This window comes from Cebus imitator, unplaced genomic scaffold (assembly GCF_001604975.1).
Source record: "Cebus imitator isolate Cc_AM_T3 unplaced genomic scaffold, Cebus_imitator-1.0 Scaffold10, whole genome shotgun sequence".
In the NCBI taxonomy this organism is placed as follows: domain Eukaryota; kingdom Metazoa; phylum Chordata; class Mammalia; order Primates; family Cebidae; genus Cebus; species Cebus imitator.
The window spans coordinates 8,823,780-8,844,053 of record NW_016107325.1 but is presented as its reverse complement, the minus strand read 5'-3'; the positions used below and the strand labels follow the sequence as shown (position 1 = coordinate 8,844,053).

The window sequence follows — 20,274 nt, the reverse complement described above, 5'->3', positions numbered from 1 at the left end:
ATTTTCTCTTTGGTCCGCGTGTGTCTTTTCTCCCCTGGAGGTTTTCAAACTCTATGAGGCTTCAACACCACCGTTTTGGAATTCGCGGCTATTGTCTCATACAGGGATGTACCTGATGGTTTCATTCATCACTGAAGGAATCGTTTTGATTGTCCCTGTGTGCCCCACTCTGTGCTCACTGCTCAGGATATAAAGAGGAGAAAACAATGGTCCCTGATGTCATACCGAGTTCTGATGGTGAAGGGCAATGCGTAGTAATTACATAGTGGCACACATGCATGCATACAACAAAGGGCCTGGAGGTTCTTTTGAAGCTCCTCCCAGTAATAATGGTTTATTATAAGATATGAGGTAGTAGAAAAAGTAGAGGGTGGGAAAACCCTGTTCTAAGCACAAGCAGTAACATGTGCAAGGGCCCTGTGTTGAGAAGAAGCATGGCTTTTTCATGAAGCTGAGAAAAAAAAAATTTAGGATTGGAGTCACGACCAGATTGTAGGGAATAAATTTAGAAGGGGATGCAGGGATACGGAATAAACCTGTTTATGTCAATCAGTTCTTGTAATTGTGATATTGGTGACAATATCTGATTTAAGTAATGTCTTATAACTAATTTAACATGTACTGTTCATGCCCAAGGAAAATGTGTTGTTGACTTTCTCTCACAAATGGTGAGAACTGGAGACTTTTCTTGCTACCTGATTCCTCAAAACTATGTACTGTTTTTCTCTTAGTAAATATTTGACAGCTAGCAAAATAATACAGGATAGCCTTAAGAAAGCAATGGATATTCTTGAGCTGTTAAGGTCTTTTGGAGCAGTCTTTGTTTTTAAAATTAAAAACAAATTAAAAAAATCACTATTAGGGATTTGGAATAAGGAATAATGACTACATAGCTTCCCATTCCTTTCAAGGATTATTTTGAATTGCTTAATTCAAAATATCTAAAAATGTCTCTTCTTATCTTAGGATACTGTGTTCCTTATTCAGAAGAATGTAAAAATTCAGGGCTACTCTGACCTTGATATAAAAATATTTCACATGACTTAGATACATTGCCTGTCTATTAAAAATAATAATAAAAAAATTTGAAACATTAGAGCCTACTGTATAATTTTACTGTAGTTGGATGATAAACTTTCAAAGAGCTATAGAAATAAGCTTAACTTTAGGACATAACTCAGAGCAAATTTCTGTGGGCCTTTTTTCTTATTTTTATTTTCTATTAACTATATGTTAGCTATACATATATAATTAATAGATATAATATATAAATTAATGAATTTATATTTCTGTTTAAAAATTATATATGCCTCATCATGCTATGATCATATTTAAATATGATATTTAAAATAAATTTAGTACTTAAATTATTTAAAATCAAAGATGAATTAATTAATTGCAATTTAGTTTGTTTTATCTATTGAATGTAAATTTTCCTAACATGGAAACTTTGACCCAGAAGATAACCAGAGATAACTATGCCTAAATATCTTTTGCTTTCACTTTTTTTCTTTCCCTTGCTTCATCCTATGGATTCTTCCTCATTGTTTTATGCCTAATCCATGCTCATTATTTTACCTGCTGTCAGGCAAACCTATGGCATCATTAATGACTTTTCAGTCATGGCAGATCCAAAGCCCTCTTTTGCTCCGTGACATTCTCAAACGACCAGTTGACAGCCCTGAGTTCATTTCAAATATTCTAGAATGAATTCACATTGAAAGGATTTGGCTATTCCATGACACGCCATATTTTGGACTAAGCAAGGAAGAGGAAAAAGGCTGACTGCTTAGCCTTTGCTCACTTTTTTCTTTAGTTAGAGCTTTCCAGATATGTTCGTAGAATTTCAGGTGATACAAAGAAATACTAAGTGTGCTTTGCGGGCAAGGTAATACATACTGACTTGACTTTATTTTATTTGTTTATTTATTTATTTTTAGAAATGGCCTTTGCCTTTCATTTTAAGTATTTTGTCTCTTTTAGTCTAGAAGCTTTAAAAGCCTCAAACGTTTTTCTGAAAAGTTACCATTTCTTCTTGTACTTTAACATTTTTGTGTCTAGTATTCTAAAAATGAGTTATGTCAGTTTTTTAATCTCCTTCCTCCACTTAACTTTTTATGAAGAGTGGTCTAGGGGAGGAGTTGATGTATCAAGTGTATAAACATGTCTTGGTAGAATGTCAGCCAAAACAGAGATTCGCTCCACCCACATTCCAGCATATCCCTGCAAGGGCTACAGTGACTTCGTATTAAATTTGCATTACTAGGTGCCACATGTTCCTAGGACAGTTTTTGAAGCTGTAAACTATTCCAAATGCCAAGGTTGTTCTGATTGTCAGGACTAGAGTGACAGAGAAGGGCCTTCCAAGGCAGACAGTGTGTACCCTCTTGGCCTTCCTTGAAGCTCTATCTGTTTATGCTAGTGGGTTGTTGTAGATAAACCTTATCGGTGCCATGTTTCTTTTGCTGGTCAACCTTCAATCCTTTGATGGAGCAAAATTTCTTCCTATTCTTCTTTAGGGTCAAGGAAGAATTTCTTCCTGTTGGCATCCAATTTCATATGATCTTGTAGATAAATTGATATGAATATATACTACCCACTCTAAAGCAAGCTGGGAATTTAGGCCACTGCACTGGAAATGTATAATATTTCTTTATTAAATAGCATGATTATATAATCTTCAATTTTTTTTTACCTTTTAGGATGTGTAAGAAAGAGAATACTAATATTTTGCTTCAGTGGGTCTTAAGAACAGCTCTGCTATTTGTTTTTTTACATAATCACAAAAGTCTTTAACTTGATTTTAACCTATACTAGTCATGCAGTTTTTGTGATGAGTTGACTTTTTTCTTAAATAGGAAGGTTTAGTGTAGTAATTTTTTGGGCAAGAGGCATATTTACCTCTACTAGAGAGTTAAGGCTTCAAGGGTCTTTTCCTTTTACATATATTTTAAGGATGAATACATAGAAATAAAATGAGACTTTTTTTGGGTTTTTTTGAGACTGAGTTTTGCTCTTGTCACCCAGGCTGAAGTGCAATGTCACAATGTTGGTTCACTGCAACCTCCACTTCCTGAGTTTGAGTGATTCTCCTGCTTCAGCCTCTCAAGTAGCTGGGATTACAGGTGCCTGCCACCATGCCTGGCTAATTTTTTGTATTTATAGTAGAGACAGGGTTTCACCATGTTGACCAGGCTGGTCTTGAACTCCTTACCTCAGGTGATCCACCCATCTTGACCTCCCAAAGTGTTGGGATTACAAGTGTGAACCACCATTCATGGCCAAAAATGAGACTCTTTAACAAAGGCATCCCACTCACCGTATAAAGAGTTTTCATAATTACAGAATATAAGAGATGACAGAGATTTACTGCTGTGGAATATCAACCTAAATATAATTTCATTATTCATAGATGAATGTGTGTTTTGGACAAGTGTGAGCATTAAATAGGATTTAAAAAAAAATAAGGGCTTGAAATGGATTTTTAACAAAAGTATTAAGTTTTTTTCTCAGCAGGTGTTATTCTTTCTAACAATGAAATATATCCACTTATTCCAGAAATTCAAGTTGGCCTAAGCCCCTCTAAATTTGTGCATCTCGATTCTTGGCAACGTATGTCTAAATTTGTAGTGACACAGTCTGAAGAAGATAATGGCATGTCCTGATTATTTAGTCACCTTTCTCGTTTTATCCCACTTTACCTCTTGCTCTTTTCTAGCCCTTTAAAAAAAAATTTGGTTTAGTCTTCAGGATGTCTCTAGTTTTTCATTTTCTTCGCTTCTCTGATATAAGAGATAGAACATGCAAATAAGAGGCATACTTATGTTACCCTAGGTGATGAGAGTTTATCGTTGGGAAACACGTGGGGGTAGTCCGGAGGTGCAGAGAACATTTTTGGCAACCACTAGGTCATTCTTCAGTCCCCCCATTTCCTGGCAAGGAATGTGCATCAGGGAACAGAAACAGTGAGGTTATTGCTTTATATGAAAGAGCAGTCCCAGAGTTGGTTCCTCTTGTCCTCTCAGGATTGAGTGTCTTCACATCATCTTCAGCAGAAGCACCCTCAAGTGTCTGGTCCAGGCAATTGTAACCACAGCAGCATCCCTGAGAATTCCATCAGTTTTCTAGTATAGATGCAGGTGTTGAAGGTATATCCTTGAGAGCAGTAGCCTACCAAGATGCAAGCATGAGAAGCACTGAGACTCCAAATAGAACTTGACAACATACTGAATGAAGTGAAAAATTCAGAGAGAATAGCATCTGATTTTGACAGTGTTTTTATGATCTTTTTCATGTGACTTGGTAGCAGCTTCAATGACTTCAAAAACTCAGAACTGCCATATTGAGTCAATTCTTACCTAGGAATTTGTATGATGAGAAAGTATATACTCATGAGAATAATTTTAGTTTCCTGAGCATAGACATGGTAATTAATTATATACTCCAAGGCAGAAAATACTTTTCCATTAAAATTTGCAATTATATAGAGTAGCTACCATATTCAATGCACTGTGATAGGCTTTGCAGGTGGTACAAAGTTCCCTCACTTCATATATCTGTATTAAGTCATGTATCACCCTGGGGTAGGTTCCTGTGTTACAATGATAAATGGTAAATAAAGAGAGATTTTTCTTAAAAGGGTTTTTGCTAGGAGAGTGATATAGTTTGGATATTTGTCCTCTCCAAATCTCATGTTGAAATTTGATCCCTAGTATTGGAGGTGGAGCTTAGCAGGAGATTTTGGGTCATGGGGGCATTTAGGATTCCTCATGAATGTCTTGGTGCCATAGTCAGGGGATTGAGTGAGTTCTCACTCTTAATTACCATGAGATCTGCTTGTTGAAAAGCATCTTACACTTCGCTCCCCTCTTTCTTGCTTTCTGTCTTCCCATGTGACATACCTGCTCCTTTTGTCTTCTTTCATGATTGTAAGCATTCTGAGGTCTGTACTAGAAGCAGATGCGAGTGCCATCCTTCTTGTACAGGCTGCAGAACCATGAGCCAAATAAACCTCTTTTCTTTGTAAATTACCCTGCCTCTGGTACTCCTTAATAGCAGCACAAAACATTGTAAGACACATAGCTGGGGAGAAAGACAGGCAAACCAAAAATTACAAAAAGAACACATAAAAGAGGCACATTACAAACCCTTGGACAGTCAGGGAAGACTTTCTGAAGCAAGTGCCATTGGTACCAGGGCCAAATATAAGTAGAAGTTTGCCAGAGAAAGCATGCTGTTTGTGAGTGGAGCACTGAAACTTATTCCAGGTAGAAGGAATCACATGTGCAAATAAGAAAGAAAGGTTTGAAAGTGTTTGTCTTATTTGGTTTGGATCACATAGTGTTCTGTTCCATAGGACAATAATCCTATTTATGGGGGCCCACCTGCATAATGTAAGTACCTCCCAAAGGCCCCACTTCCAAATACCATCATTTGGGACTAAGGTTTCAAAATGTGAACTTTGGAGGGCACAATCACCCAGTCCACTGCAGCATGACTTACTCTTTGTGAGCCCCATTTGCCCACTGTTGTTCTTTTAGTAACAATAGCAGCTCCAGCCTACATTTTCCCAGGCTTAGGTCCAGTAGAAAAGGAAGTATACTCGAAGGTTACATGAATGTATTATCTAGATTGACTCTGACTGCCTCTGATTAAGTCACATTCTCATCTGTTAAATTATCACTGTTGTTTGGGTACTGATTGGTCAATCTAGAAAACATCTTCCATCTGGGAGCTGAGGCAATGATGCGCTGATAAACTGGCTCTAAACATAAAAATTTTAAAGAGAACTTATATGTAGGATTTATGGGTTTCTATCATAGAAATACTTGCACCATGGCTGATTTTAATATTTCTGGCTTTTAGAGCTCCTGAATTTTTACAAGTCAGCTCTTGCAAGCCAGTTCTAGCAGCTCCAGTAAACTATCACTTAGCTGGTGGAGCTAACAGAGCAGAAAGTCTGCTGGTGAGGGAGGGAGTGGTAGTCTAAAAGGAAAATATCTATCTATCAGAAGAGGACTGGGTGACTGGTAGACAAAGCCAAGTAAGTTTGCACTGTACCGCTGAAGAATTTTTAAGTGTTCTTATATCATTTCCTTGAATAACATTTTTAAGGACCATATAATATTCCATTCTGTAAAAATGCTGGAGTTTGCCGTATTTTTATTGTTAGATATTTAGGTCAATAGAATGACATATAATGCTTTGCTGGACATGTCAGTGCCTAAAGCCATTTTCCACATTTAGGTCAGATATTTGAGATAGATTGCTTATGAAGAATTACTGGGTCAACGGAATAGACCATTTAATACTTTTGATAAATATTCTCCAATATTTATGTATAAAATAGTTTTACTACTTCATATCATTGTACGATAGCAACTGTTTCCTTGCACTGTCATTAAGTATAATTTTTAAAACATAGGACAGAATTGATATATCATTTTAATTTATAACATTAGCTGCTGTAATAGATAAAACCTAATTCACCATGAGTTAGTGCAATAGAAGTTTATTTCTTGCTCATGTCAGAGTCTTCCCAGTTAGGCATCTTCAATGTGGTCTTTCAGGAACAAAGCCTCATTCTGTTCTATGGCTTTCCTTTCCTCTAGGCCCTTGTAGTCATTCCGTTCAGTGGGAGAATGGCAAAAAGCAATGGAGGACAATATGTAGGAGATTTTCATGGGCAAGTGTAACATTCTATATACTTACATTCCATTGATAAAATTCAATTATATGCCCACAGCTAATTGCAGGGAAGAAAAGAGAAAAGATTTGGTGAACATCTGGCCAGTTTTTATCCAAATACTCATACGTGAGATGGAGAAATCTTTTCATCAAGTCTGATTCTATTCCCTACTTGTACTATTTGAGTATATCTGGAATGAATTACCCATGTTTCTAGGCTATTCAAAGGATTTTAATTTTAATTTTTTTTTTTTTTTGGTGGATGGAGTCTCACTCTGTCACCCAGGCTGGAGTGCAGTGGCACAACCTCAGTTCAAGTGATTCTTGTGCATCAGCCTCCCAAGTAGCTAGAATTACAGGCATGTGCCACCATGCCAGCTAATTTTTTATATTTTTGGTGGGGATGGGGTTTTCTCATGTTGGCCAGGCTGGTCTTGAACTCCTAACCTCATGTGATCCGACTGTCTCAACCTCCCAAAGTGCCGAGATTACAGATGTGATCCACTGTGCCCAGCCATAATATTGGTAAGAGATACATAGCTTTTCCATAGACCGGAGTGCTGGGGAAATGATACCAAATGGTTATTAAATGACGTTTAGTTTAGGCATTGAAGAGAATGAAAGTTGTTGGACAAAGTAGCTTTGCCACATAAACAAGTCTTAGATAGGTAACATTAATTCAATGTGTAAGAAAATTAAATGTACAAGACACTGTATAAAGAATTACAACTGACTAAACCAATGTTTGCTGACTTACTAGAATGATATTTTAATAGAATATTTTAATAAAAAGGCTACCTATGGATTGAAAAGTATTCGCAAACCATATGTAATTATGAGTTAATATCCAAAATTTAGAAATAACTCACAACTCAATATTAGAAAAACAAATAACCCAATTAAAAATGAGCAAAGGGCTGGGTGCCCTGGCTCACACCTGTAATCCTAGCACTTTGGGAAGCCAAGGTGGGTGGATCACCTGAGATCAGGAGTTCAGGAAACAGCCTGGACAATATAGTGAAACCTCATCTCTACTAAAAAAAACCAAAAAAAAACCAAAAAAAAACAAAAAAACGAAATTAGCCGGGCGTGGTGGCGAATGCATATAATCTAAGCTACTCAGTAGGCTGAGACAGGAGAATCATTTGAACCTGTGAGGCAGAGGCAGCAGCTAGCTGAGATCACATCATTGTACTCCAGCCTGGACAACAAGAGCAAAACTTCTTCTCAAAAAAAAAAAAATATATATATATAGACATCTTTCCAAAGAAGATATAAAAACGGCTGACAGGTATGTGAAAAGGTGCTCAACATCACCAATCATTAGGCAAATGCAAGTCAAAACTGCTATATCACCTCAAACCCATTAGGATGGCTGTTATCAAAAAGACAAGAGATAACAGGTATTGGTGAAAATGTAGAAAAAGGGAACACTAGTACACTGTCGGCGAGCATGTGGATTGATACAGTAATTCTGAAAACCAGTATGGATATTTGTAAAGAAATTAAAAACAGCACTACCATATGAGCCAGCAATCCCTCTCTTGGATATATACCCAAAGGAATTTTAGTCAGCATGCCACAGAGATGCCTATACTCTTATGTTCATTGCAGCATTATTCACAATAGCTAACATATGGAAACAACCTTAGTACCCTGTCCCATTGATGGGTGTATATTAGAGCATATATATATATATTATATATGCTCTATATAATATATTTTATATATATATATATAATATATATATATTATATATGCTCTATATAATATATTTTATATATATATATATAATATATATATATTATATATATAATTCATTGTATATTTTCATCACACACACACAGTGGAATACTCTTCAGCCTTAAAAATGATATGCTGCCATTTGATACAACATGGATGAATCTGGAGGACATTATGCTTAGTAAGATAAGTCCTTTCTTTTCTAACAGAAAGAAAAATATTGCATAATCTCAGATGTGTAATCTAAAAATAAGACAAATATGCAAAGATAGAGAACAAAATAGTGGTTTCCAAGGTCAGTGGTGGGGTGGAGGGAAGTGAGGAGTTGTAGCTCAAAGGATACAAAGTAGCAGATGTGTAGAATGAACACATTTAGAGCTCTAATGTACAATGTGAGAACTATAGTTAATAATAGTGTATCGCATTTGGAATTTTGCAAAATGAGTAGATTTTAGCTGTTGTTGCCACACCTGCAAGAAAATGGGTAACTATGTGAGGTGATAGATATATTAATTTGTTTTACTATATCACCATTCTGATATATACATATAATAACATCATGTACACTTTAAATATGTAAAATGAAATGTATTAAAAACACAAACAGGAATATTTTAGCTCTTTTTCTTGTTTCTGCCTACACAGGTGATTAAAGTATACAGTGAAGATGAGACCAGCAGAGCTTTAGATGTACCCAGTGACATAACGGCTCGAGATGTTTGTCAGCTATTGATCCTGAAGAATCATTACATTGATGACCACAGCTGGAACCTTTTTGAGCACCTGCCTCACATAGGTGTAGGTAAGGACACAGAATTATTGTCTCACATCATTGCTTTTCTATTTCCCATTCAGCTCCCTCTTGAACACCAATAATTATTAGATTTGGTCTTTTGAGATAATTTTCTATATCTTACAGGTGATTCAGTTCCTTTTCATTCTTCTTTTTTTTCCTTCTGATCATGTATTTTCGGATAGCCTATGTTTGAACTCATTGATGTTTTCCTCTGTTTGATCCATTCTGCTGTTGAGAGCCTCTAATGCATTTTTCACTTCAGAGAATGTATTTATCACGTTCACAATTTGTTTATTTAAAAAAAATTCAACCTCTTTGTTAAATTCATCTTATAAATATCTAAATTGCTTTTTATTGTTATCTTGGCAATCACTGAATTTCCTTAAAGATGCTATTTTGAATTCTTGGTCAGAGCTCACATATCGCCATCTCCTTAGGGTCATTTACTGGTTCCTGTGTCTGTTTAGGGAGATTGTGGTTCCCTGTTTGCTGTTGTTTTTATGGATGTATGTCTATATCTTTGTATTGAAGGATTATTTGAGACTTCTCTGGCTGGCTTCTTTTGTTTTTTTATTAGATATATTTCTTAGAGGTTTTTACTGTTAAGTCATTGCCTTCTTTTTGGCTCTAGTTGGTGCTTACGCCTACCTTCACCTTGACTTTAGTAAAGGTCAGAGCACTGCACTTTCCAAATGAGAGAGGTCTCAAAGGGGATATTCCAACAGTGTGGGGCAGCTGGCTAGGGGCTCATGCTCAGGGGACCTGTGGGATGAACTTCCTACAGTGTTGTGCTGCTGAACAGTCAGTCTGATTTGGTTTCTCCTTTGGCTGGGTTGCAGAGCAGAGTTTCTGGGGTTGGGGATGGTTGTCCTGCTTCCTTTTTTTTCCCTCTGCCTGTCCTCAGGGATATTTCTCCCCTCAGGAAATCACGATGCTTCCTGTGATTAAGACAGAGACAGATCTCCTACCAGGGAACCCAAGATGGTGGGTAGGTGGTTGTCCACCTTAATCTCGCTTTTTCTGGTATCAACACAGTGAGTTGGGGGAAAGGCTTTCACAAGCTTGTGGGAGGGGCATCGTGGTACATGTGGAAGTTTGATTCTCTTACCTTCTGGAGTTTTTCTTCACTTCTCTGTCGCCCATGGAACTGTGTCATCTTCATTTCTGAGTTCTGGGATACTTCTGGGGAAAATCGCAGTGCTGTTTGTTTGGTTTTGGTTTTCTCTGGGGGAGAGTGAAACCAGTGTGCTTCTTTGTCATTATTTTTCCAGGAAGTCCTGCTTTTCTATTTCTTTTGGTATACATCTCATGGTGAACATTTTCTTCAAAGGCGCAAAAATAGAAAGGTATTATGAATAGTAATTTCTTTATTCTTTTATTTTTGGTTATTTGTAGTCAAGAGACAAAGAAAGTAGCACAAAATGGAAACAAGGATAGAAATTTTATAATTTACCTACGCCTCTTCATTTAAAGAATGATCTATGGGAATTTTAGAGCTAAAACAGATTAAATTGGTGGAAGAATGCATTTCATAATGATCTTATTAGCACAGTGCAAAGTGTTTGAGATGTTAATAAAATAAGCTGTCATTTGAACCACATTTTGAATCAATTGCAGCGCTGACAAGTACAAGTGTCCATGGCAGTGATTCTCTTTATGGGAGTGTAGAACCTAAATTTTTCTTGAAGAAATAAGTAAGCCCTTCACATTTTAAAGACATAAACATAAGGAGTAGCCTTTAAAAACATTTTATTTGGAAATGCATCTCTATTATGAACTGTGGAGCATTTAAAAATTATTTTAGTATGTTGTAAAGAATTTATTCTACTAGTGTATGACAGTATTTGGCAGCAATTTTGTTTCCTGCTTTCTTATTTTTATAGATGTTAGTGTTAAAAACATGTTTACATATAAGTAGATAAGACAGGAAGGAGTTTGTTATGGTGATAACATTCGATTCATTGAACTCTTTGTGAGTTTCTTTTGGTTGCTGTTCCAAATTACCACAAATTTGGCTTAAAGCAACAGAAATTGATTCTCACACTTTTGGAGGCCAGAAGTCTGAAATCTGTATCATTGGGTTGAAATCAAGGTGTCGTCAGGGATGTGTGTCCTCTGGAAGCTCTAATTTCTTGCCTCTTCCAGCTCTGGTGCTGCCAGCATTTGTTGGCTTGTGGCTGCATCACCTAATCTCTGCCCCTGCGGTCACATTGCTTTCTATTCTTCTGCCTGTGTCAAGTCTCCCTCTTTCTCATAAAAGTGGCAACAGTTTGGGCCCACCTAGATAATTCAAGATAATCTCCATTTCAAGATCCTTAATTTAATACTGTCTGCAATTTTTTTTTCCCATGTTACATTCACAGGTTCTGGGAATTAAGATGTGGTTATCTTTTGGGGGCTATAATTCAGCTTGCCACATACTTCTTGCCATTATATGTTTAAAAAGTTTTAGTAAGAAATCATCAAAATTATTTTAAATAATTTATCAGTGACAGCTTTATTAGTTGCTTCAATTTGTTCAGACTTGTGAAAGAATTTTATACATAGTAATTAGAGTCATTTACTTTTCAGTATAACTGCCAATATATAAAATTGTCTCTTTGTTTGATGCATTCAAGAGTTTATGCCTCAGAGCAATGTGCCAATGTAAGGTTCTGTTCAAATGAGAGGTTTGCCTTTCTCTTATGACGTGGAATTCAAAATGATGTTAGCAGAAAAGGTGTGTTTTTAGAAGGATTCACTTTTAAAAGATTTTTGGAAAGTGTTTTTTCTGAACACTACCTGCACTCCCTGAACCATTTAGAAAGTGTTTGTACTTCTGATTTAACAACTGCTGTCCTAGGACATGTCAGAACTTCATGGAGGGGACAGAGTGAGGCCTGTGAAAAGGAAGCTAGAATAGTTCCATGGTCTCCTCAGTGGTAGCTGATGAGCTACAATAGCGCAACTGATTTTGACAGCTCATCCTAGATAGTTATCAACCTGCCAAGAATGCCTGATTCTGAAGCTATGTCATACTGGTCAGTATGACTTGTTGCTTCATCTTCTAGGACAGAAAAGGCTCAACATATATTTTCTTCATTGCCACTTGTGACTAGTTTAAATTCTATTCATGATAATTAATCTCCTAGAAGTATGGTGTTAATTCTCAATAGAGTTCTGACTTATTCCAAACTATTTCATTTAGCACCTAATTAGCATAATATGTTATTACAGTATTTCATATCCTTAATTTGTTCTTTTGGGGGTGACTTAAATTTTTTTGTTGTTATAGTCACTACCATTTATGTCTAACAAGTAGCTTTGCAGTTCAGTAATAAAAATCTACTCTGTAAATCAAGAAGTGGTTTTCAGTGAGAACACTGCAAATTATTTATATTAAGGAATAAAATGTACAGGTCTTTTAATGCAAAAGCTTAAAATGGAAGATTGGGAATTAATTTGATCCACATACTAAATTTAAACCTTTAGTCATCAAATGGTAATGTAAGTTTATTTCTTTATTACTGTATTTTCTGGAAACAGCTGAAATAAAATCAAATATATGACCATATTCTCATGACTTCATCAACCATGCGTTGATGAGAAAGAATTTTATTTCCAGAGCCTTCTTGTGTTTTTTTTTCCTTTTGGGTTTTCACTCAGATTATATGTTTAAACAGGACAATTGAAAACATTAATTCTACCCCAATACTCGTATGCATTAAATAGCTTCCAGTTCTTCACTGATATAACAGGAGAATAATCAGTATTGGGGTACTGTCATCTTCCTCAGCACAAAATGTAAACAGATTTGTCCTCAAAATGCTTTTTGTTTTAGTTTTGCCCTTTTGCATAGCTTATTATAATCTTGCAATATCTATTCAGTCTAATCATGGTATGAAGTAAAATGTTCTATTTAACTTGCACATGTAAAGGAATGGAAAAAACTAGAGTGTTTTTTTTTCTCCTTAAATGTAATATACAGCTATAGATGCTCTTTGCCAACAGAATAAACTAGTGACATCTTTACTGCAAGTCTTCTGTGAGTGCTAATGATGTAAAGAACCAAAGGATGAACTATTTGCCAGAACTTTAGTTATCAGCTAGTCAGCTTTGACTGTTGTTCAAGAAACATTCTTGCACTCTCTTTGTCCAAAATGATGAATTTTCAAGAAATAAAATTCTATTTGGTTTTCTGTTCCTTTGTTAACTCTCTTAAGATAATGTGCTTAGTGAACAGGGAGGCCAGCATCCTTGATGGCTGTAGGAATGTGGCTTTATTTCTTTATGCAGGATATGGTTTCATTCTTTTTTTATGGCTTCATAGTATTTCATGATTTATATGTGCCACTTTTTGTTTGTTTGTTTGTTTGTTTTCTGAGACAGAGTCTCACTCTGTCATCCAGGCTGGAGTGCAATGGCGCGATCTCAGCTCACTACAACCTCCACTTCCTGGGCTCAAGCTATTCATGTGCCTCAGCCTCCAGAGTGGCTGGGATAACAGGAGCATGCCATCACACCCAAGTTTTTGTATTTTTAGTAGAGATGGGGTTTTGCCATGTTGCCCAGGCATACTTCAACTCCTGAGGTTAGGTGATCCACCCTTCTCAGCCTCCCAAATTGCTAGGATTACAGGTGTGAGCACCATGCCTGGCCTATGTGTACTGCATTTCCTTTATCCAGTCCACTGTTAGTGGGCATTTAGGTTGATTCTGTCTTTGCCATTGTGAATAATGCTGTGATGAACCTACGAGTACAGATATCTTTTTATTTATTTTGGATATATACCCAGTAATGGGATTGCTGGATTGAATGGTAGTTCTTTTTTAAGTGTTTTGAGAAATCTCCAAACTGCTTTCCATAGTGACCAAACTAATTTGCATTCCCACCAGCAGTGTATAAGCATTCCCTTTTCTCTGCAGCCTTGTCAATATCTGCTGTTTTTTACTTTTTGATAGTGGCCATTCTGATTGGTGGGAGATGGTATCTCATTGTGGTTTTGATTTGCATTTATCTGATGATTAGTGATGTGGAGGAATTTTTTATGTTTCTTGGCTACTTCTATGTATTCTTTTAAGAAGTGGCTATTCATGTCCTCCACCACTTTTTAATGAGGTTGTTTGTTGTTTGTTGAATTGTTTAAGATCCTTATAAATTCTAGATATTAGACCTTTGTCGGATGCATAGTCTGTCTTCGCATATGGTCTCTGTGTTTATGAGACTTAGTGTTTGTGAGATCCTGAGGCCTCATAGGTAAGGACATTTTGACCTATAGGATAGATGAGAGTTTAGGGTTTTCTGCACTGTAGCTTACTTTTAGTGACTAAGATTAGCTTAGGCCAGTTTCAGAGACATTTCGTGTTGTTAATACATATGCTACTGTCATTGCTTCTCATCTGTCTAAACCATATCACAAACTACTAAAAGCAGAAGGGGAATACTTGACATTCAGAATGTAGTACGTCCCCAAACCTGAAGTCTGTTTGCAGAGTTATGCTTTCTGTGGCAAAGGAAACTTCAGTCTTTTCCTTACATATACATGTTTTTTTTTTTTTTTTTTTTTTTTTTTTTTTTTTTTTTTTTTTTTTTTTGAGAGAGTCTTGCTCTGTCACCCAGGCTGGAGTGCAGTGTGTGATCTTGGCTCACTGCTACCTCCGCCTCCCAAGTTCAAGTTATTCTTGTGCCTCAAACTCCTAAGTAGCTGGGATTACAGGTGTGCACCATTATGCCTGGATAGTTTTTGTATTTTCAGTAGAAATGGGATTTCACCATGTTGGCCAGGCTGGTCTTGAACTCCTGACCTCAAGTGATCCCATCTGCCTCAGCTTCCCAAAGTGCTGGGATTACAGGCATAATCTGGTGTAACCTGTCTCTGTGCCTGGCCGTTATTAGTATTTTTAATATAATTGCATATGTGTGATAGCTACTACTAGTGTGTATAGAGTATGTATTTTAATATCCATTTTACATATAGGAATACAAAGATCTAGGTTCTGTCAGATTCTATAATCTGCATTTTCCATTGAAGCAAATTGGTTTCTTCTCACCACAACATTTTTGTTCCTGAGATTCTATGGTCAGTTTGCCCCTGTCTCACTCTATATCTGTCTCAGGCATGCTATAATTCAAATTTTGAACCCCCAAGAACATTTTCACATAAACGTTCCTAACCCAGGTAGTAATGAAATTACTGATATTGAACAGTGCCATCATAGTTCCCTTCGTAGAAGAGCCAGATATTTATTTTGGCTGAGCAAGAGGATCATGCTAAAAATTACCTGTTTTTGAATTTGCAAAAAACATGAATTGTATAATAATATTATATTTGTAACTTTGAGTGCAATATCCATATTTCATATCCTCTGCCTATAATTATTACTATATGCTGCTGAGAATTTTAATAGGCAGAGTAAATCATTGAAGGCAATTAAATATTTTGATTTTGTTATGAATGTCTGAATGGCCGGATTTTGGATCATATTATTATATGATTCTACTTGTACACACACTTTGATAGACAATGAACTTACAATGTCAGTATATCAACAAATATTTCTCCTTTCACGATGTAGTAAACCAGGTTTTGTAACTGGTGTGGTTTGCTTCACAGCCACTGGATGTCACTGTAGCTCCCCAGATGGAATCCTCTCTGCTTTTATAATTAATGTAAGAGTAAGGGTGGGGGGAAAACTTCAACTTCAAGTCCTCTGAAACTTAAAGGGATCCATGTTTGTCTTGCTCCCATTTTGATTCCTAATTGAAGCCATGATATGAAGCAGTGGCAATTAACACAATACCTCAAGCGCATACCTATAGACTCCTCAGGAAGAGGAATTAATTGTATTTTAGTATCATTGCTAGGGACAGCTGAGATTTCCATTGTGAATATCATTGTGGAGTGGCTTTAATAAGCAAAATGAATGACTAGAGGCTTTTAATGAAACCATTTTAATGTGTGCAGCTATGCCCACGTGATCGCCTTAAGACAGAGGCGATGCACACTGACAGTGAGGGAATGGTTCACAGCATCCTGCTTGGAAGCTGCTCCTTCACTCTTTTTTCTTTTTTAGCAAAAGAAGTACAAGTGTTTTTCCTGTTCTGGAGCTTATTATAGTTGGACTTTCTGTGCAGTTTATAACATACCAGCCACCAGAGTTGTGACCACCCTCATCACAGAAGAAATCATTGTGAAGCCTTTGGGACATGTGGCACTGTGCTTCCTTTCATAAAGAGAATCATGTGCTCTGACCCCCTGTGCTTGGTGTCCTGGTGGCACGCACAGACCAGAAATGGGCAATATTTAACTAGCAAAGAGTAGGAAGCGCCCATAACTAAATCTGCCTCCTGATTCAGCTGATTTTTCCTTCTATGTATTCTCATAGCCTGGCTACATGAATTCAGGTCCTGATATCTCTCCCCTCAGGTATTATGTTAGCCTCAGAACTGCTCCTACTGCCTCAGGTAGTACCAAAGTTATCCACCTGCATGCAGACCTGATTCTTTTTGCATTTGGGTCCAAGGTCCTCTGTGGGGCTTGTAGCATCTTGTGACCTGTCTACCCTTCATAGCTTCAGCCTTATGTCTCACCCCTCCCTCCTTTTAGTTTATACATTAGAGAACTGCCTGCAGATGCCTGCATACACTACAGTTTCTACTATTTCTTGCTTATTCTGTTAAGAGTCACAGGAAACCGCTTCCTGTCCATCTTTACCTGGGTAACTGTTATGCATCTTTCCGGGCTTAAATATTTTAGTTAAAAATGGCAGGAGAGTAAAAACCCAGTCTTTCCTTAAAAATACTTATGACAATAAAGATGAAAACTCTCAGCTGTCCAAGCTGACTCACAGACAACCTAGTGCCACAGTCCTGGGAGAGTGGAGAGAGAAAAGCAGTTGGAGGCATCCCACGCTCAGCCGTGTGAAGTGGAGTCGCCCTTTGCATCTGGCAGCAGGCCAGGAGACACATCTGCCTCTTCCACTTGCCTGGCTGCTTGGTGCAGACTGCTGCTGCGGCTCCAGGGCTGTTCCTTGAGATGATCAGGATGCTTGTTGCCCGTTCTCATACACCCTTGGGAAACTGCAAATCCTGTAAACAGCAGACAGGTGCAGGAGGCACCAAGAGTGATGAATTGTGTCCTGGGAGGTGATGCTTCCACAGGACATACTATAGGTGGGTGTGAGAAACAAGCACTGTGGACAAGATTTAGATACAAGGCTGTTCAAAGTAGATTATTTACAATATCAATTAACTAGACAAGTAAAACTTTACAGTATAAAAGGAGAATGTTGTAAATTACAGTACATCCATAGGATGTCACGATGTAATATTATGCAGCTTTTGATCATGCTATTATTCTTCCTTTGAAGATTGATGTGGGCAAATGTAAGGTTATGATGATGATAGAATAAAATCAGTGTATAGGCATATAATGTTTTCTAATATTATGAAACTTTGTACACATACACACATGTAGAGCAAGAGAAAAAGACAAGAAGGGAATATATTGAAAGGTTAGGTGCTTATTCCTGATTGACAGGTGTAAAGATGTATTGTGATTGTAAGTTATCTGTATTTGGTTTTTTTTTAAATGGAATATATTAATAATCAGAAACAAATAAACACAATTTTTTAAACTTTTAAAGAGATTTTTAGAGCCTTAGCTCAGACATCTTTCTGAAGCTCCAAGTTGGACAAAATACACATCTTCTTTGCTCCTGTAACATTTTCTACAACTATCTTGACAGTGACCATATTATTAAAATTAGACAGTAATTCCATGGAGCTAGGACTCTCTGTACACCTGGATCTTTGTAACTCAGGGTCTAAGACAAATAAATGTGTTTTGAACTAAGTCCTACTAAACTGTAAGGTATTTATATCAAATAATTCATAGGGTGGATAACAAAGTACATAGAAGGAATAGGCTTGGAAAAGAAGCCAAAGAAATCACATGCTGTGCTCAGATAAAATTTACTCTGAGTCCTTAAAGAATGCTCTGAGAATTAATGAAAGCTTGTTTGTAAGCTCTTCAGATATTTACCCATTCAACTTGAGATCATATATGCAGGCATTTTGTGGAAAAATAATGCTGTCTGTGAATATAAGTTGCAATTGTTGGGTGTGAGTTAATTAAAGACTGTTTCCACTTGCTGAAGAATGAACTGCAGGGCCTTTATAGCCATCAAGCTGAAGTGTCACAATTTTCCTATTATTGCACTTGGGGAGTTGAATGTGTCTGATGGCAGTTTTCTGGGGGATCCTGCTGGCATTAAGTAGTATTCTTAGGTTAAGGAACCTTTTAGAAATTGAGCTGTGTTTTATTCTTTGCTTCTCCAGTTTTTGTTTTGCTTGGCCAGAGGCTGTTCATTTTTTATCTGAAAATAAGATTGACAAAATGTATGTAGTTTCTACCCAGCACAGAGAAGTACAAAGACCATTTGTCTCCTGGAGTTTCCTGTAAAAAAGGTATTCAAAAAATTGTTTTCTGAGCGAATTAGAGGTAAAAGCCACTTTTGTTTCTTCTCTTATCAAGTGATGAGAAGAGTAGGGACTCAGATTTCTATTTGAGCTCCACGCTGTACTTGGCAGTAGATTCAGCAAAGAAATCCAGGCAGAAGGTCACAGGTGAGCACTTTCCATTCTTGGAGGATGGAGGTTTTTAAAAAGACTTTGATGTTAAATCAACAGTTTCAGAAGAAACTTCTTGCTTTCTTCTTCTTTCTTCTTTTCTTTTTCTTTTCTTTTTTTTTTTTAAAGAAAGAGTTTCTGAAAATTAGAAAACAGGATTACATGTAGTTATTATTTGGTAATATTTCTTTTTATTACCATAAGACCTCAATGACCTGTTAGAAACAAAAAAATACAACTTAAAGCAATATGACATTTTTGTGTTTGTTTTGAAAAGCTTTTAAAATGCTTTTTGAAGCTTTTCTTTCTTTTTCCTTCTTCTTGGTTGCTATGTTGAAGTAATTTAACAGGGCTTCCCTCCTATTTTTCTACCTACATATGAGTGGTAGTTGAAAATTGTAATTTACTTTCCAGTGCCCAAAAAATAACATCAGGAGGTTTTATTTTAAATAGATTTGTATCTGTGAAGTTTTAATAATATGTTTTAATATAATATTTTAGATGAATTTTATGAAGTTTTAAAAATAAAGTCTTCAAAATAATAATTTTGAATTCATGTAATTCCTACCTGTAGTCATTTCTCAAATGGTAACTCAAAAAGTACCTAAGTTCATTCTGGATTTTGAACATTGCAGCAAAGAACCCCTAGTTGTAGAATTAATATCTTTCCTTTTGATATTTGAAATATATGATAAATAACTTAATACAATTTCTTAGTTGGTTAAACTTTGCTTGAAAGGGGAAAGGTCCATAGAAAGTTTGTTAAAGGCCTTTGGTTTAGTGTTTCATTTTTCCTTTTCTTAGGTCTTGGTAGTGACATTCTTTGGCTAGACCTAGGCAAGATAAAGTTGGTCTTCAGCAACATTTCACCTCCTTTTTCAGCATTTTTATTTTATTTTTCTCAAAGTAATCCGTCTAGTCATCTTGCATCTTCCTGTTGCATTTTCTGCCTGCTAGGGCCTATATTTAGTCAGATATCTGCACTTAAAAAAGAAATGCTAATTTTATGCGAGATGTGATTAAATGATGTTCAATTATGCCTCCCAGGGTTTTTTGGATTATTGTAAAATTAATCCTTTAACATAATGAGATTGGTTGGGGGAAGGTACAATGCATCCAAATTAGGATGGTGATACATAAATTTAAAAAGAATATGTAATATAATTTCTAAAAATCAGATTCTGTAATAAGAAAATTATATCTTCATTACCAGGCTAATATATAAGGTAAAAAACTACTGCTGCATTCAATATGCTTGACTTTTATTAGCTTCCTTAATATGTTTATCTGAATTTTTGATAGAAAAGAACTAGAAATCTTTTTCAAAGGAATGGAATGTATGCTTTTGGCTTTACATACTCTCTATTTCTTGATGGCTTTTTAAAAGACATATTTTTCTTTTTCTTCTTTTTTTTTTTTTTTTTTTTTTTTTTTTTTTT

General features: G+C 36.3%; 1 protein-coding gene across 2 annotated transcripts in view; it reads left to right on the top strand.

Annotated features, from left to right (window-relative positions):
* The window catches only part of GRB14 (growth factor receptor bound protein 14), a 126,744-nt gene that overhangs the window by 63,054 nt on the left and 43,416 nt on the right, over positions 1 to 20,274 (top strand). For both annotated transcript variants that reach the window (XM_017548115.1, XM_017548137.2), the window contains one exon: positions 9,076 to 9,232. In XM_017548115.1, coding sequence (XP_017403604.1) covers positions 9,076 to 9,232 — 157 coding nt within the window. The remainder of the gene's footprint in view (positions 1 to 9,075; positions 9,233 to 20,274) is intronic.